Raw genomic sequence first — 23,542 nt, 5'->3', positions numbered from 1 at the left:
GTTGGTAAATGTTTCCTTGTTGTGGTTCATCCACCTTCTATGCCCGTGTTCTCTTTTACAACATCATTAGCAACCTTTATGTGATTTCACAAGAGAAGTAAGTATTGAGGAATTTGAAATAAAGGTTTAGCTAGTGATTGAAAGATTATCTCCATATGGGGAACTGTTTTGTTTATCTGTTGAAGGCCACTGAATTCATTAAGAAATTAATGGAGAGGCATAAAAAAACAAATTGATTTCTTTCTCTAGAAAATTAAAACAAATGTATTCATTTACTTTTAAAACTGAAAACCAAACAAGGAAATTAACACGTTATTTAATGAACACGGCCAACACACTACTTGTCAGATTCTGAGAACTTTTTTTTTTGAGATAAGGTCTCACTCTGTTGCCCAGGCAGTAGTGCAGTGTTGTCATTGTAGCTCACAGCAACCTCAAACTCCTGGGCTGAAGCGATCCTCCTGCATCAGCCTCCCGAGCAGCTGGGACTACAGGTGTGCGCCAACATGCCTGGCTAATTTTTCTATTTTTTGTAGAGAGAGGGTCTTAAACTCCTGGCCTCATGCAATCCTCCCACCACACTCTCCCAAAGTGCTAGGATGACAGGCATGAACCACTGTGCCGGCCTTAGACTCTGAGAATTTTTAACGCTTTGCGTAAAACCTGACTAAAAGGAAGATTGGAAGGCAAAATGGCTCCACACTTTGGAAATGTCCTTCTGTTGCTTCTGGACCAGAGCATTTGCCTCTGCTTATGATCTCATCTCATTTCTCACTTCTGACACGTCACTTGGAGGCATGTTGGCTCTTGTTTAGCCTAGGATGGCAACAATCTTGGGTGTTTTATTATCTCATCCACGGTCCATGAAAAACACTTTCCACGCATTAGTAGGTACTCAGTAGATACTTCTTAAGTGAATGAAGAAGGGAAATTAGAAGAGGTGGTTAGCAGCAGGTGCAGTGGCAGAAGTCTAGAACCAAAAGAGTGGAACGGAGGATTGCGAAGCACGTGCATTACTACATGATTTGAGAAGAGGTGTTTATTATGACATTTCTTGATGATGGGAGAGAAAGTAATCTCAGCCTAAGAAGGCACAGAGTTTTGTGCAGCAGTTCTTAAAGCTTTCTTTTCCCAAATGACTACAAGGATTGACATTCAGAAGGACAAAGTTTAGCTCACTGGAAAATTCTCATAAATGAATAGTTTTCTCACAGAGTGTATCCTGAGTAAGTAGAGTGTGTCTGTGGTCCAGGCAGACAGCATATGTGTGGGGGGTGAAGAGATTGTGCCCCTGTTACAGGAATTTTAAAAAGAAAGGGAAACCCCCCCAAGCCTTCAGCTGCCACCTGTGTAACGAGGCATGCGATGCCGGTAGGGGCCACCGCTGCGGTGTGACTGGTCTTGAATTTCTGAGGCCCCTATATGAATTCCAGTGCTAGCTCCTTCCAAACGTAGGCAAGGGAGGTGGGAGGAGGGTGAGGAAAGGTTTGAGAGGGTAAGAGGCTGAGAGGTCCATACAGAGCAAGATAGAGGGCATCGCTTGTGAGGCCCCAGGAGGTCTGAGAAGACCCCGAGCTCAGCCAAAGAGCCTCAGAGCCACTTCCCCAGGGCCAGGCATTGGGCACTGGGGATACAGCCGTGAGTTGCACAGTCCCTGCTCTTCTGGAGACTGTCCTCTTCCTCTCAGACATTTCTTCTGTGGGGGCTTTCTCTGACCCATGTCCCACTTTCCAGAGCAGGAATGTGCAATATTTGAGTCATTTTCTATTTTCAGGAATGTGAGCTTCAGCCCCCTCTCAAATGGAAGGGTAGACAGTGACCAGCAGGGCGGTGAGGAGAGAAGAGAGCCACGTAGCAGGCAAGCAGAGGGAGGGACAAGCCCAGAGCCAACTCTCAAAAAGGGGAAGATGTGTCAGGAGAGGCCGAGTGAGGCCGAGTGGGTTCTTAGGCCAGTTTCTGTGTGCACATCAGTGTGGGCTTGGCGGGCTTAACCTCCCATCCCCGTGATTGCTGGGCAGCTAGTTGCTCACAGTGATAATGTTCTTAGTCTTCTAAGAGCAAAGACTCTTAAGATGATGACATATGTTTGGTTTGTATGTCCCTTAGAGATTTGAGGACAGCTGTGTTCCTTCTCCCCAGAAAATAAAATGCACATACCCCTTCTCACTACATAAAATTGTACAATTTCAGAGATTCCAGGGATTCCTTTGATACCAGCCTGCGGTCCACTGGGGGTTCATGTGTGTGTATTTTAGAGGTGGAACCTTAATTCAGATTGCAATTTGGATTTCTGAGGGGTTTTGTGTGTGTACGCTTCTCATTCTCTAATTTGGAAATACAGTAATTATTCTGACCTGACTGCAGGCATATTTTAATTCACTGTAAAAATGAAAACTTTCCTTAATATGTAATTATAAAGGAATTTTGAAAACTCCTCACTCCTCACCCTTCTCTGATTTTGATCATCTTCATCTTAGGGATGGGTGGGGCCTGGGTAAGATGGGGAAGTCTGTTTCACTAATGTCAAAGAATAAGTCAGAAGCATGAGTTATTTTGGACACACATTGGTTACTTGGTACTGTTTCCTCACACTGGAAGGAGTCAGTGCTAGTAGACTGGGAAAAAAAGACAAAAACAGGATTTTTGTGAGAGAGAAGAGGAAACAATTTCAGGCAGTGAGAACAGTGAATCTCATTGGCACATTCTGGGGTAGGCTGATGAGTGATGCCGACATACGGCAGCGTGTGTGTTCTGTCCTTGGAAAGGCTTCTTGCTGTGTAAGGAGCGCCATTTGCATTGTTTATGGATTCTTCAGGAAAGTGGAGAGTTTAACCGTAGAGCACTCGTTCTCAGCCTGGGAGCGATTTGCACCCCAGGGGTATTGGCTATGTTTGGAGACATTTTTAGTTGTCACAACTGAAAGTGTATGTGAGATATTAGCATCTAGTGGGCATGAACCAGGGACTCCTCTAAACACCCTACAAGGTGCACAGCACAGTTCTCGACAACAAAGAATTGTCCAGCCCCAGATGCCAGTCATGCCAAGGCTGAGAACCCTGCTGGGGAGACGTGGGCTCTCCCTGCACAGTGTCAGTGAGTGCGGGTCTTGCATGTGCACCTCCACCGTGGCGGCTCTGCTCCATTTCCTGCATCAGAATTTCTCATGCTGTATCATACACGTTTTAAAAAACTAAAGCTTCAGAGGTATTTTTATGGTTAGATCATGAAAAAGGACTGAATGTTAAAATGTTCTTAGTATCCAAAAGCCACATCAAAATGTTTATCATGGATATTTATCATGTTGCTCATTTGCAATAAGCAACAAGTAATAAATGTTATTTGCCCTTTGAAAAGTATTCCGAGGTGTGTGTGTGTGTGTGTGTGTACTGAAGAGTAAACATTCTCTGTTAGGAATTTACAAACATTCTAATTTTATCTAAGACTTACTCAAACAAAATCAAATAAAAACATAAATGATTTTAAAAATTAGTGACTTCTGTTCACCTGTGTTTTCTTTTCAGAATGACGTGGTGGAGGTCAGTCTGTGTCCAAAAGCAGTGCTGCACTGAGTTTTGGAGATGAAGAGCATTCTTTCTGTTTTACTGAAAAAATCCTGTGGATCCATATAGAAGAACCTGGCAATGACCGGAGGGGTGGAGACTGGGCCTTTCTCTCCCGATTCTGCAGTTACAAAGTCTGGCTCAATGTCCAGCGAAACAGCGCCTGAGCGCTGCCCCAGCCGGGTCTAGTCTAAACAGGGGTCAGTGGGCTGGCCACACCATGTGAGGTCACTGCTATTCTTGAAGCACCAGCCGCCTCCGCCCACACGTGGACACTTTCTCTTTGGGGTGGGGGTGGTGCACTGTCTCCTTTTAGGCAGGGTCCTCTTGGCGCGTGCTGCTGGAGCAGGGAGAGGCAGGCAGCCAGGTGAGGGAGATTGAGCCAGTCGCTCACTGAAATTCCCCTCCTTCCTCTCACCATTATATTAGCTCTACCTCTAAGCCAGGCTGTGAGGACAGGAAAAGCACTTTACAAGACCTGAGCAGCGTAGCTGAGTGTCTACTTGCATGACCCGTGTAAGACACCTGGGTATCTTAGCAAACCAGCCTTAGGCATATCAACCTAATGTTACTGTGATGTAGATATTTGTGTGTATATATATTTGTGTATATGTACATAGCTACAGGAAGAAGATGTATGTTTCTTAATTATTTTGCATCTCCTCATTGTTCCTGTGATTCCTGAATGCCTGTTTTGGAAACATGAGTCCCTTTGAGTTTTGAACATACTATTATCATTTTGATAGTCACCCCATTTATATTTTTGTAAACTTCCATCAGAGATCATGAAAACTGTTTTTCTTTCTTTTTTTTTTTTTGAGACAGAGTCTCGCTCTGTTGCCCAGGGTACAGTGAGTGCCGTGGCGAGTAAGTGCCGTGGCAAGTAAGTGCCGTGGCGAGTAAGTGCCATGGCATCAGCCTAGCTCACAGCAACCTCAAACTCCTGGGCTTAAGCAATCCTACTGCCTCAGCCTTCCAAGTAGCTAGGACTACAGGCATGCACCACCATGCCCAGCTAAGTTTTTCTATATATATTTTTAGTTGGCCAGATAATTTCTTTCCATTTTTAGTAGAGACAGGGTCTCGCTCTTGCTCAGGCTGGTCTCGAACTCCTGACCTCGAGCAATCCACCCACCTCGGCCTCCCAGAGTGCTAGGATTACAGGTGTGAGCCACCGCGCCCAGCCTCATGAAGACTGTTTAACATCTGCTGTGGATATTACACATTGGCTCTTTACTGCCCAGTGTCGTTAGGTATTGAGTTTATATCTTATCACGGGTGGTTGTGATATAGGAAGAACCACTCTCCTTTGGAAATAAGCTGTTGGAAGCTTAATGCAAGATCATTTGGGAGCTAGGAGGAGTATTAGCCACTGTATGGTCATCTGTGGATATAGAATTGCCTGTCATGAGGCAACAGAGTATTTGTTTTATTGGGAAAATTGCTTTGTTGATAATTTACCAAGAGAAAGAGTTTTGTGGGTATCCAGTGAGAGACTCCTGGCCCTGATCTCTCAGTTAAATTCGCTGTGGGAGGAAGTCCATGGGAGGGCAGCTGTGTAAGGTGTGTGGCAGACTGTTTATCACAGGCTAGATTTCACTGGAGCTCTTTACGACCCAGGACTCTGAATAATGTGAATTTGCTTTCTTATTTAACTAGAATATACATGTACTGTAGCTTATTGTCTTATTTTAAGGATAGTTCCTTAAACTAGTGACACTAGTGGATTTCCCTTCTTCCTCTTTTTTTTTACATGTCAAATGTGAGACTTAGTGCCTTAGAGCCTTTCTTATTTTTAGCAAATAATGGAGAATTTTAATGGAGAATGATTTAAAAACATGTACAATAAATTCTTTTTGCATCTGTGTTGTTGCATTCACATCTACCTCAAAGGGGTTGACTCTCCAGGGCTGTGCTTTGGGCTGGCATTTTCTTGCAGTGAATGGTGTTGAAAGTGATCTTTTCACTTTCCCAGGGAAGCTTCCTCTTCTGAGTGAATAAGAGCTAGCTGGGTTGGGCTGGGGAGGGCTGGGTTCTCCTCTCTGCTCCAGCTAGAGCAGGGAGCGGCCTTCCATGCCCTCCTCTTCCTCTGAGGGCCCTCTCTGGGGCTGGAAGCAAGAGCCCCGTTGCATCTGGAAACAGGATTTAGTTTTGGTCTTCCTTTCTTTTTTAGAAAGCACCAAGATGCAAGCACTTTGTCTTGGGTTTTGACCACTTGCAAGTCATAAAGGGGACTTTCCATAGGCTTGATTTTTTGACCCAAATAGTGTGGAAAGGACTGACCTTTGTGACCGAAGCATTTTGAGGTGTTTGAAAAAAAATGGCCCTTGCTTTCTTATACGCTGTTCTGCTATAGGAGAGAAACATACTGGTCATCATACATCTTAAATGACAGGCATAATGCCTTGTGCCTGTAAGGTTTTAACAAATATCTGTGAAACAACTAAAGGATTTGAGAAGAAAAACTGCTCTTTTCTGGAAGTCACTTAGATGTGGACATGTTACTGAAAACTCAGCATTTGTCCACAAGGCCAAATCAGAAGAACAAGGACAAGTGTTTTGGGGAGGAGGAAAGAGATTTATTTTACCTGCAAAGGAAGAAAAATGGCAGACCTGCTCATCTCAAAATTCAAATTTTTCCTGAACATAGGTAGAAATACGGAGCTTTTAAAGGGAGAGCCCCTCAGTTCTATTGTGTTTAACTATTCTAATCGTCCCATCTCTGCCAAAGACAAAGCCTGTGAACTCCTCCAGCCACCCCTGGGGGGCTGCTGCCACCTGGGATAAGAGCAAAAGGCCTTTTCCCTGGTCCTCCCTACCACTGGCCTGAGGCAGGGATGCAGGTTTCAGTCCTCAAAGAGTCAGAGAAATTTCAAAGAGACAGAAATTTTTTTTTTTTTTTGCTGTTTTTCTTTTTTCCAGGCCATTCCCTCTGTTACATATTCCCCACTCTCAATATTTTGCTTCCATATCTATGGGAGAAGGGGTGACTACTCTTGTTATAGATAGAGTGGAGACAGCCAGATCAGTGGAACCCACTCCTGTTCCCCTGCCAAATTCTAGTCATGTGTCCAATCCTTTTTTGCTTTTCAATTTAATTTAGTTCTGTAGATCTTTAAAAGTAATGTGTTTTAGGACGGGCACAGTGGCTCACGCCTGTAATCCTAGCACTCTGGGAGGCTGAGGCGGGTGGATTGCTCGAGGTCAGGAGTTCAAGACCAGCCTCAGCAACAGCGAGACCCCGTCTCTACTAAAAATAGAAACAAATTATCTGGCCAACTAAAAAATATATATATATATACAAAAAAAAAAAAAAAATTAGCCGGGCACAGTGGCACATGCCTGCAGTCCCAGCTACTCGGGAGGCTGAGGCAGTAGGATTGCTTAAGCCCAGGAGTTTGAGGTTGCTGTGAGCTAGGCTGACGCCACGGCACTCACTCTAGCCCAGGCAACACAGCGAGACTCTGTCTCAAAAAAAAAAAAAAAAAAAAAAGTAATGTATTTTATGGAAGCCTATATGAGATACCAATGGAGAAGAAGACAACAATAAGAAAAGAAGCTGCTAGTGTTATTAGGGAGTCAGGACCTGCCCAGATGAAATAGGAAACAGCAGGAAAAAATACCTTAAAAACAAAGACAGACAAACTGTAGGGCTATGGGTGGTCAGAGAAAAGAGTAGTCAGTATAGTTTAGTTGGAAAAGGCTTTATGTAGGAAATAGGACTCTAACTGAACCCTGAAGCACTGGTGGGATTTGAATAAGCGTATTTACCTTCCATAATCTTTGTGTTTGCTGGGGCTGGAATGCAGTGGGGAGGTCATAGCTCACTGCAGCCTCAAACGGCTGAGCTCGACGATCCTCCTGCCTCACCCTCCCCAGTGGCTGGGACTACAGGCACATGCCACCACAACATCCAACTAATTTTTGTGTTTTTTGTAAAAATGAGGTCTCCCCTTGTTGCCCAGGCTGGTCTCGAACTCCAGGCCTCAAGTGATCCTCTTGCCTCAGCCTCCCAAAGTGCTAGGATTATAGGTGTGAGCCACCACGCTCTGTCTCTCCTTTTACTTTTAAATGTGAATTCTGGACATGAACTCCTGCATTATTTAGAGTCTGGTAAATGCTAAGAAAAATGGGAGGAATCTCTCAAAGTTCTCCCTTCTCTCCTATGACTGTTTCATTGCTTTGAAATAAGTTAGTTCACACTGTTGCCACATTGCAGGCAGCTTTATCCACAGACATCCTTTAATGTTTCCTATAGGATTAGAGATCATAGACTTAGCATAAAAAGGGAGCCCTCCATCTTACAGTTGGGAAACCAAGGCCTGGAGAGCTGGAAGGACTAGCCCAGAGATCCAGGGTTTGTTGGGGGCAAAGTCCAGCCTGCTGGGCAACCACACATGATGAATGGCCTGGTAGCAGCCCCAGGTGCATGCTCAGTTCAGGCGTGGTTGACATCTGGGAGTCCATGAGGAGCGCAAGCAGTCGGGAGAAGGGATGAATTGAGAGGGAAGGCCACTAGACTGCAGAAGACTTTCTGTGATGATAATGACCACTCAATGCTTCACCAAGCGCCTTGCAAAAGAACCCTCTGTAGGAAGCCCATTGAACAGTTGGCAGAACACAGGTACACTTAGATCAAGGGGCTTTCTGAGCTTAAGAGGCTATAGGCCTAGAAAAGAACAGAGTCAGATAAATGTAAACAGAGTCTCCTTTTCTCTACAAGCCCCTGTGGAGTCCCATAGACTCCTTTTTCTGTTCTGCCTCTGACCTTCTGTCCCTGAAAATATCTGAAGCACTTCTCACCCAAGTTTGTCCTAAAAACATTAACATTTGAACTTGTTAGCAGTAGATTTTCCCGCCCTATCTATGCCCTCTTCCTATTCTTCTCTTCTGTTTTCAATAAGAATTTATTCACAGAATAAGGGATTATTTATAGATGCTGGTATGCATGTAAAACGGAAACCACAGAGTCTGCAGTTGCTGCATAAATTGTGCCTCTGACTTTTGGCTACGTGCAGTTTTAAGACCAGTGTGGTGGAGGGGGGTGTTCTGGTTATATCTGTGATTTGAGAGACTAATATAGATGCTGAGCTTCAGTTTGTCTATCAAGAAGAGGGACTCTTATACTGAGAGGTTGTATCCCTAACCCCTTGAAATCATATACAAATGTGTACGGGGTGTTTGTGTGAGTGTGTGAGAATATACATTGTGCAAAGAGGGCACATAGCTTTCATCAGAAATCCTGAAATCTATGGAAAACAGGATCAGCATTATATACTGACAGTGGATTTTTTTGACATTAAAGTGTATTTACTAGAAAACTTGAGACTTTTACACATTAAGTACATTAAAATCCTATCATAGAATCTTTTTCCTCAATTTTTTTGTTATTAATAATATTTTTGATTGACAAATCTATGTACACATTATAGTGGGTACTTTAAGGCACTCCAAAATGGCTCTCTTCAAAAATAATTCCATTTCATAATCCCTTTATTATAAGAACAACTTTCTTTGGTTAAGTATTTATGCTTAATATGTTCCTGAAAAAGGGTACATACTGTTTGGTACAGGTAATGCTTTCACAGGATAAGGTTCAAACAAATATAACTTAACTGTATTAGGAATATTTCAACCAACCAACTTCCACGATGGTCCAATATCCATGTGAAAAGTTCCAGCATAACCCCATTGAGTGGGTGTTTCTGCCTCACTAGAGGACTGCTGGGTGACCCTGGATCACCAGATGCATCAACATGTTTTTCTCCATACATCATAAAAGATTTTTGTTTCTCTCTCCTCTTTGATATCATTTATTCAGAGTCTGTGATAGATGATTTGCATACATTAGATGTAATCCTTCTGTTTATGGGGTGAGAAAGCTGAGCCTCCAAGTAACAGGTTCAATGTCACAGAGGGAGGAAGAGATAGAACCAGAATTTGAATGACTGATTATCTGTCGCTGGGGTCCACACTCTTTCCCCTAATTCATGTTACATCTCATACAGTATTCACTGCTCCTTTTGAACCTGAGTGAATCTTGGCCAAGGATCAAAGTTAGGGTTCCATGGGAAAAAATTTTGCTAAAAGTAGAAAGTTAGCAGAGGACAAGATACCAAGATGTGATTGGCTCTGTAACTGAAGGCCACTGACTGGCTGAAGTCTCAGTAAACCTGTGACACACTCAAACTCAAGCAACTGGATTTATCTCCATTTGGCACTTAGCACATTTTAAATGGCAAAGTTATTTAGCTTTGGTTAACTTTGGGAACAAAACAGTAAACATAATGTATCTACTGCTTGTGTCAACAAAACTATTACTATTTAACATCCTTAAACTTAGGACAGTGACTTAGGTTAAGTAAAACAGCAAGTCAAGAACACAGGTGTGACTATAGAAATAGACGAATTTGCTAAACCGTCTTAGTCTCACTCATCCAATTTGTGGTTTTTAATATTTTTATACTGTTGTATTAGTACCTGCTCTTATGCCTCAATAACCAAACACATTTCTGTTGAGTTTGTCTCGAACTACAATCATTTAGGGCAGAGGGCTGCAAATTTTTTTCCAGAAAGGGCCAACATATAAATATTTTTGGCTTTGTAGGGCCTATTGTTTATGTCACAACTACTCAACTCTGCCATGGTTGGGCAACCATAGAAAGTATGTAAACAAATGAGTGTGGCTGTGTTCCAAAATAACTTTATTTACAAAAACAGGTAGTGGGCCAGGTTTGGCTTGGGTGCCATAGTTTGCGGACCCTTTGTTTAGAGGATAGACATAATCCTAGGAACACCAAAGAAAAGGTGAGAAAAAGTAAATAATAAGGGCATACAGTGGAGTGTTCATTAGAGAAGGGGTGTGTGTGTTATTTTTCCCATGTGAACATTTTATTCATATTTTTTATACATTACATTATTAAATATATACATTTACCATAGAGGGTCTTCTATGTAGTATATTGGAGGAGCACTGAATTGGAAGCCAGGAGAAAATCAGGCTCTCAATAAAATTTTGCCACTAACTTTAATATATCACTGGACAAATTCTCCTCTCTGAGCCAAAAAAGGATAGTGGGATTGAAGAATCTCTGCTGATCTTTCTACACTAACAATCTCTGATGCTATGATTGTCTTATTAAGATTTTGAGGGAGAAATACAAAGTCAAAAACAAAATCATATAAGTTAAACTTATATAAAAATTTGGCCTGGAACCTCCTGATTCAACACACATAACCAACAAAGCCATGGAGGCCAATGTGGAGGACGTGGCCCAGACGCATGGAGTGAGAGCAACACTGCTGGCTCCTGGTGGGGGTTGGCTGAGCTGGAAGGTTGCTGTAATGAGTGAACTCCCCCCTGGGTAGTATAAGGGTATAATGGTGTAATGAGTAAAGCTTCTTGGTGACTTCAGAGAAAAGTGATGGGGACACTTTATAACAAGATCCCTACAGAAGAGCAGAACCCTCTGTGGTGTGCACAGCTGTAGGAGAACGAGGGAGCGTCTCCCACCTCCCACCCCAAACCACTTAGAACCAAAGACCATCACTCCTTTCTCAAATAGTGACATTCAGGATAACTGGTTGGTCTTTGGATGGTGGCTTTTGAGTAGGATCTAAGAGGCCCTGTGGTTTGCAAGCCATGCTCTGCGTGGAAAGGGTTGTTGTGGGAGGTGAGCTGGGGGATCTTTGCACCCCCTCACCTCAACCTCACCCCCAACCTTTATTTGCTGATGTTAAACAAATGCTCTTCTAACTGCTGCATTATAAATGGGAAAACTTAGTCTCAGGAGGGGCTGTAAGCAGACGTGGCTGTTGCAGAAAGCGCGAGGAGACTCTGGGAGGCATGAGAAGTTCATATACATCTTCTGGGGAAGGTGGGTGCCTCGGGGTGGAAGGCACATGGAGAAGTGAATACTCGGTCTCAGTTCCTCCCAAGCACTCTCTGGGCCTCTCAGCCTCGCTGGAAACGTTCTCATAGTACTCCTCAGCGGAGTTCCCAGATGGCCTTCTCTGGAGGACCCCGTGATTGATGAGGGTGTAGCACAGCTCCTCTGTGTAGGTCTGGTCAGAGGTGCCCTGCTGGTCAAAGGAGAGCCATGATCAAGTTTGGCCTCTTGTCATTCCCTTAACACTTCAGTTGCAATGCAGGTCTGACCCTAGGTAAAGTTCGTCTTCTACGGCCACCTCCTCCCCAGCTCTTGGCTATTTTTTCTAAACGGCTGTCTTTATCCCAACCACTAGGCAAGATAGCACCAAAGTGCCCATGTTACCCCGAGTACACAGCCTACCCAGGCGTGTCCTCTGCTTCATGTTCCAGAGCGCCCCCTGCCCACCCATGCAATTCTCAAGGTCTCAGGGCTGTGAGGGCAGCCCATTCTTATAAAACAGAACAATCTGGTGATAGCTTAATGTTTTGGGTTATGATATTTAACCACCAAGTCTAGAGATATTTGCGTTATTAAATAAGGAAACAACTCAAGGGAAGTTTTCACTCATGATGGACTCTCAGGAGATAAAAGGCAAATTAGCAAAGTATAGGGCAAAGAGCGTGGATTTTGAAGTGACACTTAGTTTTGAATCCTGGCTCTGCCATCTTGTCCACTGTCAGCTTTGAGGAAATATCACTAAATCTCTTAGTTTTTTCGTCTGTAAGATGGTGGAGGCGGGGGAATAACAGTGTCAGTCTCATGAGGTGGTTGTGGCAGTTACACAAGAGGATGCATGTAAACCACTCAGCGTGTTGCCTGTCATAAACAGAGTGGTCAGTACATGTCAGTTCCTTTTAATAATTGTATAGCAGAAGTAAGTGGCCACCGCTGCTGCCACCAGGCCCTACATATGCCACCTGGGCTCACAAGCACTGGCATCCAAAGTCTTTCATCCACAGAGGGGTCAGAAGGGGTCTGGGAGACCAACTTCTTCTCTGTCTGGGAGGCCTGCCAATTCTACCGTCATCTCGGAAAATGTCTTAGAGCTGTTCTTATTACCTGGATGGGAGCAGATGATATTCCTTCATCTGCAGAGAGAAAATACACTCAATGAATTTCAGGTTATGGGGAGATTTGAGGGAATGGGAGGGGAGACCGGACTCTAAGCAACTAGAGAACTGGGGCACAACTGGCAGTAGCCCTTATCCGGCTATTCTGATCTCTGGCACATCCCTGGGGAGAGTCAAGAAACAGCCAGAGCTGTGCTTAGTCTGAGAGGCGAGAGGAGGAAGACACATTCAGTGGGCCTTTGGATGGGAAATCACACTCTGTTCCTGTCTCCCTCTTCTCCCCCACTCCCCATCCTTCCTTATACAACATTCACTGCATATTTACTCTGTACCAGGCACTGGAGAGACAAAGAAGAATCAGAAAGCAGTCCCTGTCCTCAAGAGGTTCACAAGCTAGCAAAGGAGGCAGACAAGGGGCTGTGGGAGATCCACAATGCAGAGAGAGGCTGTCGTTTCTATTATGGGTGACAGAGGATGGCAGAGGTGTAGGGGCTGACACTTAAGGAAAGCTTTGCAGAAGAGGAAACTCTTAGGCTGAACATTCCTGTTCCTGTACTTGCTGGCAGATACAAACACGAGCAGGCTAATTTTTCAAAAGCCAATTCACTTAAATCCAACTGGCTCTGGCCATTGAGCAAAGAGAAAAGTGGACACACCTGCTACCCCCTTGCAAAGACGCCAGCATGAGAAGCAAACACGTGTGCTCACATGGGAGCCCACGGTGGAGGCTGCTGCATGCTGCATGGATGGACATTCTTTCCATAGTGACATCCCAGATTCCCACGTTCCCATAAACCCCTATGGCCATCTAGGACTTTGCTAATTATCATAAGAAAAGCATCTGTGAGTTTTAACATCTGGTTTTATTTCTACCATGTGTTGCTCTGATGGCGATTGGGGTTCCCTGGGACCCACCATCCCCCCGGGTGACATTGCTGGGGGTAGTAGGTCTATATGACTCATTTACACACCTAACAGGGCTAGCTTTCAAGAGTCAGCTTGAATGAACTAGGCTTTGAACTCAGGAATGCAGAGTCAAAACTTTTCTGTGTTTCTTCTTCAAAAATGCAATGCCTTTTCCTCAGGCCTACACTTTCTTATTTTTTCTCTTACTTGAGATACTATTTACCATCCTCTCCTTAAATTGTTCTCTCTCCTTAACTTCAACATTGTTCTGTCACCGGAAACCATTGCACCAGCCTCCTAAATGGTTTTGTGGCATTTGCTCTTGTCATTCTTTGCCACAATTTGTTCTCCACAGAGCAGCTGGGGAGATCTCTTTAATGCAAATCTGATCATACCTGCCCCCTGTGTAAAGCCCTTCAGTGTTTCCTGTAGCTCTCAAGACGAAGATGCAAATCCTTAGCTTGGCCACAAGACCCCTCCCCTCCCCTGTGCTGTCTGTATTACGCCTTTTGCCTCCGCCTCTTGCGTTGACTGTCCCCAGTTAACTCCTCCAACCTGCAGACCTCAGGCACTGACTGAGGAACGTGGAGATGAAGGAGCCAACCCCTGCTTCCGTGAGCTCACAATCTAGTAGGAAAAAACACGCAATTGGATAGATTGCAGCAAAATGTGAGGGTATTATACTAGAAATGTGCCCAAAGCACTTTGGGAGCAGAGAGAAGGGGCAGTTTGGAAATACAAGTTTACTAAAAGTGAAAATGACAAAAAAGCGATGACTTACTTTCCTTTTGGGAATCTTGTCTCTCTTTAAAAATGTGTGTTTTTTTCCTGTAAGAGAAGGTAAGTTGGTTGTTTTAACATTCAGAACCTCTCAAAGGAAACTATATAAACCTGTAAACGCCAAGTAGAAATGCATTCCTTTGTGCTTCTCTCTGTCTCTCTTTCTCTCCTCCCCTCTCCCTTTTCTAAATCTGATAGAGAATTGATTTATAGATAGGAAACTATGGTGATATAGGTTGCTTTTTTTGGAGAATTTTTTATGACAAAGTAGCAATTTCTTTTCTATCATAAGAGTGAAGGAGCCAGGGTTATTTCTAATCCAATTCTGATCTATGCTCTTCAAAACAACCTAACAAATTCCCCCCATAGAGCATACAGTATAAAAGACCCCCTGGAAAAATGCAGTATAGGTATTAATATAGTGGAAGTCCATTGTCATCTCAGGAAACAAGGACATCTGCTGTAAGGAAGATGACCATATGCCCTAGTTTGTTCAGTCCGGTTAATGTCATTATCAATTACTTAGTGACCATTAACTATTTTTAGCATTCTTTTCACTCCCCAAAATATCCCAGTTTGGATGTTATATGATCACCTTGACTGTAAATTATCTCTGCAAGGGACAGAAATGTGTGCTTCTGTACATGGAGACTCTGGGATTTGCAGTATAAAAAGGAGTCTTTCTCTATGTTAGTCACTAGTTTCATCCTTGCCTCTGAGGCTTTCCTGTTTGAGGAGAGGATACCATCCATGAGATACTGTTCCTGTTTCTTACCAAACGTGAAGGGTTGCTTCCCTGATCAGGTGATTGTGTCTGGGCTAGTGACAGGCTTTCGCTGTGGCCACAGACAGCCGGGAGTTCACAGGTAACGCACAGCAAATACCACATTGAAACCACACTTAGGGAAATAACACCTAAAAACAAATCTCCACTCACCATGGAAGGCAGAAACACCCTTCAGCGATGTGGCAATCCCAGCACCTAAAATACCCAAGAGAAATGACGCAAATCACAAGAATGATTTCTGTAGCTTTTTTTCCACAAGAGAGTATTGATCCTAGGTAACTTGGACACATCTCTCACGATAGACTGCGTTTTTCCTTCTAGGACATAGATGACACTATCAATTCCTAATCAGGGGAAAAAAACTTTCTGTTGTACTCCCAGGAAAGGGAAAAGATTTTCTCATCCTCAATTATAGGGATTTATTTGTGAGGAAGAACACATAAGAGTTGTCTTCAGGAAATCAAGGTACAAGGTACAAATGTGTGGACATTATTGACATCATTTTCTTAAGGCTGGGTGCAGTGGCTCACACCTGTAATCCCAACACTTTGGGAGGCTGAGGTGGGAGGATCACTTGAGGCCATGAGTTTGAGACCAGCCTGAGCAACATATCGAGACCCCCGTCTCTATAAAGAGTAAAAAAATTAGCTTGGCATGGTGACACTTGCCTGTAGTCCCAGCTACTTGTGAGGCTGATGCAGGAGGATCACTGGAGCCCAGGAGTTTGAGGTTGCAGTGAGCCATGATGACGTCACTGCACTCTAGCCTCTAGCCTGGGCAACAGAGTGAGACCCTGTCTCCAGAAAAAAATAAATTAAAAAAATATTCTTTTTTTCGGGTATGGCTTAGGAAATATGTGTACAGGATTCCACTTCACTCTGAATTTCCTCCAGTTTACACTATATTATAATTGTCTGCTCATTTGTCTATATCCTACACTAGAACGTGAGCTTCTTAAGTTGGGACCCATATTTATCTTATTCATCATGGTATGCATCACCAGTGTATGCCACAATGCCTGACACACAGTAAATATTTTTTCAATAAATATTTTGTGAAGATATGAATAAAGAATGAATAGGCAAGAACAGAGCAACTCTAACTGGTGCAGGAGATCATTAAATCTATCCCCTTGACTCCAATGGTATAGCTAAATAACAGGACTTATCTCTTTTGTGGCAGAAAGGCTTAGAATCTATCTGCAGTCACACATCTAGGTTAAAGTCTAAGAATCATTTTGTGTGTTTGTCTAAGTTGGAGCCATAGTCAACTACCTACCTGGTTGAATGTAGAAGCCCTTTATCTCCAGGGAATCAAGGTGCAGGTAACACTTATACTATGTAAAAACATTTGGAGAACACCATGCAAAAATGTCTCCCACAGTGAGCTTTCACGTGGATTTCCCTCAGAAGGGGCAGTGGAGGAGAGGCTGACTGCAGGGTGGCCTTGGGTGTGGTCACCAGCTTTGCTGCGTGTTCTAACAGCCTCTAGGGTTGGTGTGTCATCAGAGCCTTTGGGGCCACGGCGCCCAGCTGCAGCTCTTCCTCTTCTTCAGGCTGCCTTCAGTGCTCTCTAAACCATCCTCTTACATCTCTTGCTTTGTTTCTAAAGAAACATCCTAAGGAAACTACCTAATCACACCAATGCTAAGAAACCAGGTTCACTGAGGAGATATGAGAGTGAGATGAAAGGAGATGATTGATTTTGAGTTATTGGATCAATATCTCTGAATTCCTCAAGCCACAGTTTTCTAATCTATAAAATGAGGATACTACGCTGCTTACCTCATGGAATTATAAGGAAGAGATAAAGTTAAATATGGACAACAGCTATTTGTAAACTGGGTCTTTCTCTTTCTCAACTTTTCTGCAATTTATTCTTCCATTTCAATATGGATATTTTGGTTTGGGATGAGTTCAGACAACCTCCATGAAGCAGGTCAGACACATCTCTGTAACCTTAGGCTACACGCCAGCAATTCCAGGTTTCTGTCTCTTTCACCAAGACTTCCCCAGCTCCCTGGTCCACCTCTTTCTTGTTATGGCCATGGCCCTTCTGATCTGTTTCATCATTTGAACTGCTTTAACATATGCACACTTACCACTGCTCCCCAATATGATTCTCAGCTTGCACCGAAGAAATGTACACTGTTGGGGGCATCTCTGGGTCCCCAGCTCCTAATGGGAGCCTTGGTGTTAAAAAACAGCAACAGTGGTTGTTTTTTAGTTGCTACTCTTTCAAAAGCTCCTCTCAAAATTATGTGAAAAGTAACTCCACAGGCCACAGAACAACTGACTTTGCCACCCTTTGGGGTTCTTGGACCCTGGGACACTAGCTCCATATTTTAGAGATTCTCTTTCTTAGAGAGAATTCTTTAGGGCCAGGCACTCAAAAGGTCTGGTGAGAAAGGACTGATGGGGCCATCTTGACTGAATAGCATTGGGGTAATCACAAGGGTCTCTCCACAAACCTTCCAACAATTGATGTGACATCGGGGATGTGGTCACTTCAGAAACAGAAAACTAGAGTTAAAATAAAATGGCTAGGATGGAGCTTGAGCACAAAGATACTTAGATGGTAGGAAGTAAGACCCTTATTTTATAACAGGTATAACAGGGATTAACAGGGTCTATTTTCTGTTGCTAGGGGTTACACTAGGCTCCTAGCAAAGTAGCACATCTCCTGTTTAAAGTTTCAAAGTCATTTTGTCTTCGTCCTGTCTTCACATTTGCTACCATTACAACGATGCTGGGTCTAGGCAGGGCCCTCTGTCACGGGGATGAGAAGTCCAGGGCCTGACGCACTTCATTCTTCCTGGGCAAAGGCTGGGAGGAGACTGGTCAAATTTGCTCTCACCTGGATGTTCTCTGCTTGGTGTTTTGAAGTCTCAGATTCCAAGGCATCTCTTGAGTGTCTCGCTGCCACCTAAAACTCAACATATCAGAAATAGGCTAGGTACTTCCTCTCCAGGCTTCTTGCTTCTTTTTACAATTTTTCCAACTTTCCTCATTTCTGCTATTACCTTCTCCCTGGTCGCCCTTACACCTGTTAATACTCCCTCCTCAAACATGTGCCACAGCCTACCTTTGATCTGATGTTCTCGCCACTGCCACAACGGCCCACTGATTTTCTCCGACAACTGTATGCACAACTAATCCTAAATCATCTGTTCCCAAATGTCCAGGAATTCTCATCATGACTGTGAGAATACTAGAGTCAAGACAGAGGCCTCCTTAACTACAATTATCTGTTTGGTGCAGTTGCAAGAACTGCACACAAGCAACGGGGAAGGGTACCGGCCATGTCTCATGTAAATTGCCATCTTTCACAGAAAGCACCGATGCAGAGAACATGGGGTGAAAGGGGAAGAAAAGGATTAAATAAAGAAAACAAATTGGCTCATCGCTTGTGTTGGATTTCTGCATACTCAACTTTTCATTTGCTGGGAATTGGGGGTATGAAGATTAAGAAACTAGCACTTAAACACTGCTTACTATATCCTAGTCATTTTATGCATTATATTTTGTTTAATCCTAGAAACAATCCCTGAGGTAGATATCATCATCCTATTTTTTTTTAACCGATGAGGAAATTGAGGCCAAAAATATCAGGCAACTTGTCTGAAGATCCACAGCCAGTAAGAGGAGAGTCTGGGTTTGCTTCTGACAGATTCCTTCCTCTGAGGCTCTGAGCTCCTCTCATAAAGGGGTAGTTGCCATTCTATTCAATGGGAAATTTCCCCAGCTTTTGTAATAAATTTGAACTGGAGGGACATGGTGGGGGGTGTGCTGACTGGATGATAACTGGGCGGTAGGGGTGAAGTGGAAAAATCAGATCCTTCAATATATTAAGTGAGACATTTTAAATCAGCATAGAAATGAAGATGCTGGGCCAATTTATCAATTATTTGGAAAAAATATTATATGTCACACCATACATTAAATGTATGTGGTCAAATGTAAAACAATAAAATCACAAAAAATTGTATGTGTGGATTTGTCTTATCTTGGAGGGGGGAAAGGGGGGAAAGGATTTTAAGCATAATGCAGTGGCAGAAACTAAAAAGCTTTCTAGATTTAATTCAGTTATCATTAAAATACAATAAACAAAACCATAAAAAGTCAGAATGGCACAAGACATGTGTGCCTTGGAAAAATATTTTTTTTGCAATATTTATGAGAAAGGACTAATTTCTTCAAAGTACAAAAAGCTTTTACTATCACTAAAACAAAATAGACCAAAACTCAAAACAAAAACGAACAAAAGACATTACTGGCTTTTCACAGATGAGGAAATACAAATGACCAATGAATACAGAAATTTAAAGATAATGCATCCGATGTTATCAGTAGTTATAAATGTAATTGCCATTTTATTATTTTTTGTTTATACTTTCTCTGTTTTCTATTTTTTATAACAAATACATATTAATGTCATAATCCTTCCCCCCACACCAGATCTAAAACACAAATTTACATATGTGACTTAATCACTACTTTCTCATTTACATCCTTTCTATATTTTGTTTTGTTTTGTTTTTCTAATCGTTCATCTAACATTAACCGAGTGCCTGCTCTGTGCCAGAAACAATGCCAGGAACAATGCCAGGAACTGGGAATTCAAAGATGAATAAGAAACAATCTCTACATTTGAGGAGCTCACAACTAGATATAAAAATAGTGATTTATAATCTGATAGAAGAATGTAAAGTAGAGGATTGAGAAAGGGTTTGAAGACCCAGGGAGGAGAAATCTCAGACAATGCTATTCTCAGAAAGGGACATGAGGCTCTCCATAGGATCACCAAGCCTTGTGGGAAGTGGCCATAAGTGGGTCACCTCCGTTTCCTGTGTCCCACTCTCCAGTGACATGAACTGGGAGCTGGGACACCAAACATAATCGTGTAAAGACTTCTCTGGGCAGCTCACTGTCCCTGGACAACCTCCTTTTATACCCTTGTTTTGGATGGTATTAATTTTTACAGTGGCTGCTTTGATGTTAATGAAGGTGATGGTCCAAAAAATGAACTTGTCTTCTTTGTGTCAGGCACTATGTCAGCACCATGCACACTAGAACCCTCTAAGGTAGGTATTGTATTATTATGATTTCACTTAAAATGAGGACAATAAGTCCAGAAAACTTAAAAGCCAAGTTCTCTACCTACTGAGCTGACCTCTGCCTACCTGCTTGCAGGGGTCCACATCAAATAAACCCTCATGGGACAGGAAGCTTGCTGTTTATTTTGAACTTAAAATAGTGACTGAAAGGCTGGTGGTGCCTTTGACCTCCTTGTGGAGCGTGAAGAGCTCAGGAAAGCATCCCTTTCTCAGGACCTCAGAAAGTTGTTCCATGTCTTAGGTGGTCGCCTGTTACATAACCCTCCCTTGGTGAAGTCTTTCCACCTCTCAGCCATTCTCCTCCAGCTACTCACTGTGATTCTGAGGAGAAGTCAAAACCTATAAGACATTTAGTGCAGTGCCTGGCCCATAGTAGGCACTGAATGCTTGGCAGGTTCCTTAACCTAATTCCCTTCGTCCCCAAGAGTGGCCCTCTTTCTGTCCTTCTGGCTGCCTTGCCCTGTCCCAACCCCCTTGCTCCCCTGCAGGGAGTCTGGACTCACCTGTTCTCCCTCAGCAGAGAGTTTCCCATCCTCTCGGTGATGGAAAGGAGCCTTCTCCTCCGTCCCTTTACCACTTCCCTCTGGCCTGCCTTGTGCTCTGACGGGGCAGTCTTGACTTAAAGGCGAGTTGTGTCGCTCTGGCCACCTGTGCAGAGAGAGCTGAAAGGAGAAGGGCATCTCTGCAGAGGGAAGGAAGAGGCCAGGGGGAGGGGAATTACAGGCACACACGTGCAGAACGTCCTCAAATGTCAGAGTCAGAATGAACCAGGCTGTTGGCCGAAACCAGAAGCTGTAGGTCAGTGAAAGCTTTGAACATCCTGGGCACGCCAGGTCTGCAAGTATAGACGGGCTGTGGGAGTTTTTCCATTTCACATGCTTACCATCTATTAAATCACTAGTCAGAGGGGGAAACTTTGTTTTTTAAAAAACAAAAGGTTAAAGCAAAGAGTCTATTGTTCCTTCTCCATTTCTACTGCTTCACTTGACCAGCCAATAAATAAATAAAAAAATAAAACAAAGAGTCAAGCCACAGACCCAGTAGAAAATATAATATAAAAAACTCATTTGAGAGTAAACAAACACCACATAACAAAATGGGCAAAATCTTTTTGAACAGACACTTCACCAAAGAAACTATATCGATGGCAAATACAGGAAAACATGCTCAACATCTTAGTCATTAAACCACAATGCAACACATTTGCAGGCTTATTACAATGGCTCACATTGAAAACAAAACCAAGAACTGACAACATCAAGTCCTGGTAAGGGATGCAGAAAAACGGGAAATCTCACGCATTGCTGGTGAGAATGCCAAATGATACAGCCTTTTTGGAAAACAGGATGGCAGTTTCTTATAAAGTTAAACAGACTTACCGTACATCCTAGCAATTCCACTCCTAGGTATTTACCCAAGTAAAAATTATGTCCTCTAAAAACATGTGTACACATTTTTATATCTGCTTTACTCATAATTGACAAAAAGAAAAAAAAACATGAAAATAGCCCAGATGATCTTCAATGAGTGAATGGCTAAACAAATTGTATTACATCCATGCAATGGAATACTAGCCAGCAATGAAAAGGAATGAACTATTAACACATGCAACAGCTAGGGTCACTCTCAAATGCATTATGCCAAGTGAAAGAAGCTAGACTTTAAGCCTACCTTTTGTGACATTCAGGGCAAAGTAAAACCATAGTAACAGAGAACACATTAGTGTTGACCAGGAGCGAGGGGTAGGGGAGGCGTTGACATTTAAAGGGCAGGAGGGAATATTTTTGTTGTTGATTTTTATCTCGATTGTGATGATGGCTACATGGCTGTGAGCATTTTTCATAATCCATAGAACTATATACTAACAAGGGTGCATTTTACTGTATGTAAATCATATCTCAACATATACTTTAACAAGTGTATGTTGACTACCTTCTATGTGTTGGGCACTGAGGGTTCAACGGTGACAAAGTGGATACAGGCGTGCTCTCTTAGAGTTCCTTGAAATAGAATAAAACAAAGTGCGAAATACTTTATTGCTTGTCCGTGAATAACACAGAGGTCGTACTGAAAACAGGCGGGAGGGGGATGGGGAGTGGGCTCAGAAGAAACAGTTTTAGAGAAACTGGGGTGCTGGTTGTGGAACACCAGACCCATCCCACATCATTTTGTCCTCGTAGCTGCTCTCCAGACATCAGTCTGCCTCTGTGAGGGATTTCCAGGAGCACTTTAACTAAAATGGCAGCGAGGTGAACAATCCCTTCCTAGGAATTGCATTCTGGAATACTTTTCAGAAGAAAGTATTCTGGAGTGAAAAGGGCCTGTCAGAGAAAGGAGGGTTTTATTAATCCAGGAGGGCTTGATGCATGGAAGCAAGATATATTATTATTTATAATATTTTAATACTATAAGGACAAATACAAACTAAAAATAAGAGGCCTAATTCTTGCTGTTGAAAATAAAGAAACTTCCTCCCTCCTTTCTCTTAAACCATTTACTTTAGAAAACATTTAAGCTTTTCCTCTACCTCTTTGAAATGTATGTAAATCTGTTTAAAGGCAAAATATGCAATGCAGGAATATTTCCTCCAGGACCTGGAAGCCATCTCTTTGAAGGATAATCATCAAGGAAGATAGTGCTCCTATCTCCCAGTTTTCCTGGGAGTAGAGGAGCCTAACTTCAGTTAACAAATCTACTTCAATCAAAAAGAAAGGAGAAATTTATTTTTTCTTTTAAAGGCAATTAGCAAACACACTATCTAAACAATTTTGGATGATATGTGTGTGACGGATGGTGCCTTCACCTCCTTTTATTTGAGGACTAGTCATTGTTTATCCTGAATGTGTACAGTGGATTATATCTGGCTGGCTATATAAAAGGGCAAGACTTCTTTCTGCTTTTGTAATCTCTTCAGGGGATTGCTCGTGATGCACCTTACATTCTGGTTTAATGTTTATTCAAAAATAAAAGTGTTTTCTTTCTCCTCTACCTTTATGAAGAGCTTTTCTGGAATGGCAGGAGATTTTGTTTATAATTCTATTTCCCTAATGGCAGGTCCATGAAACTTTTCATTAATCCCTCAGGTAATTGACTCTAGGAAAGATCAACTATTCAGTGCCTCAAGGGTGGCAGATTTTCTTATTTTGAGAATATCTGAAATTCAGGAAAACCATCTTTTTAGTGAATTAAATGAAGCAGTGAAATAAGAAAGAAAATTCTTAAGGAAGCTTATATTAAAAATTAGGGGTGTCCACTGCATATAGATCTAAGAAATCTGGGGCTACCCTAGTCTATTTCTCCATTCTCCTTTTTCAAAATCACTTCATTTCCCAGGCTGGATAATTTAGGGACTGTCTTCAGCTTATCTAAAGCTTCTTTTCTGTGTATAGAAA

The 23,542-nt window shown here is 42.7% G+C and overlaps 2 protein-coding genes across 2 annotated transcripts in view; one reads left to right on the top strand and one right to left on the bottom strand.

Moving 5' to 3' along the window:
- C1H3orf52 (chromosome 1 C3orf52 homolog) overlaps positions 1 to 4,336 on the top strand; it is a 28,289-nt gene extending 23,953 nt beyond the window's left edge. Inside the window, exon 6 of the mRNA XM_045540309.1 lies at positions 3,522 to 4,336. Within this exon, the coding sequence (XP_045396265.1) occupies positions 3,522 to 3,526 (5 nt within the window). The 3' untranslated portion in view covers positions 3,527 to 4,336. The remainder of the gene's footprint in view (positions 1 to 3,521) is intronic.
- Positions 4,337 to 11,155: 6,819 nt separating this feature from the next.
- On the bottom strand, positions 11,156 to 20,783 carry GCSAM (germinal center associated signaling and motility). Its single transcript, XM_045557062.1, has 6 exons — positions 20,654 to 20,783; positions 17,891 to 17,959; positions 15,185 to 15,229; positions 14,249 to 14,295; positions 12,551 to 12,579; positions 11,156 to 11,639 (listed from the first exon to the last, which is right to left on the bottom strand). The coding sequence occupies exons 1-6, from the start codon at positions 20,680 to 20,682 to the stop codon at positions 11,325 to 11,327; spliced, it is 534 nt and encodes a 177-aa protein (XP_045413018.1). The 5' UTR covers positions 20,683 to 20,783; the 3' UTR covers positions 11,156 to 11,324.
- Positions 20,784 to 23,542: the final 2,759 nt, after the last annotated feature.

This window comes from Lemur catta, chromosome 1, assembly GCF_020740605.2.
Source record: "Lemur catta isolate mLemCat1 chromosome 1, mLemCat1.pri, whole genome shotgun sequence".
Taxonomy (NCBI): Eukaryota; Metazoa; Chordata; class Mammalia; order Primates; family Lemuridae; genus Lemur; species Lemur catta.
The sequence above is the reverse complement of the archived record's forward strand: the minus strand, read 5'-3'. Positions and strand labels throughout refer to the sequence as shown.

Bases quoted from the DNA above. Each gene is read 5' to 3' on its own strand.
- GCSAM (XM_045557062.1), bottom strand. From the start codon at position 20,682: ATGGGAAACTCTCTGCTGAGGGAGAACAG. The intron at 17,960-20,653 runs GTGAGTCCAGAC...GTTGAGTTTTAG, and splicing joins TCTCTGCTGAGGGAGAACAG to GTGGCAGCGAGACACTCAAG. The intron at 15,230-17,890 runs GTGAGAGCAAAT...TGGGTATTTTAG, and splicing joins ACCAAGCAGAGAACATCCAG to GTGCTGGGATTGCCACATCG.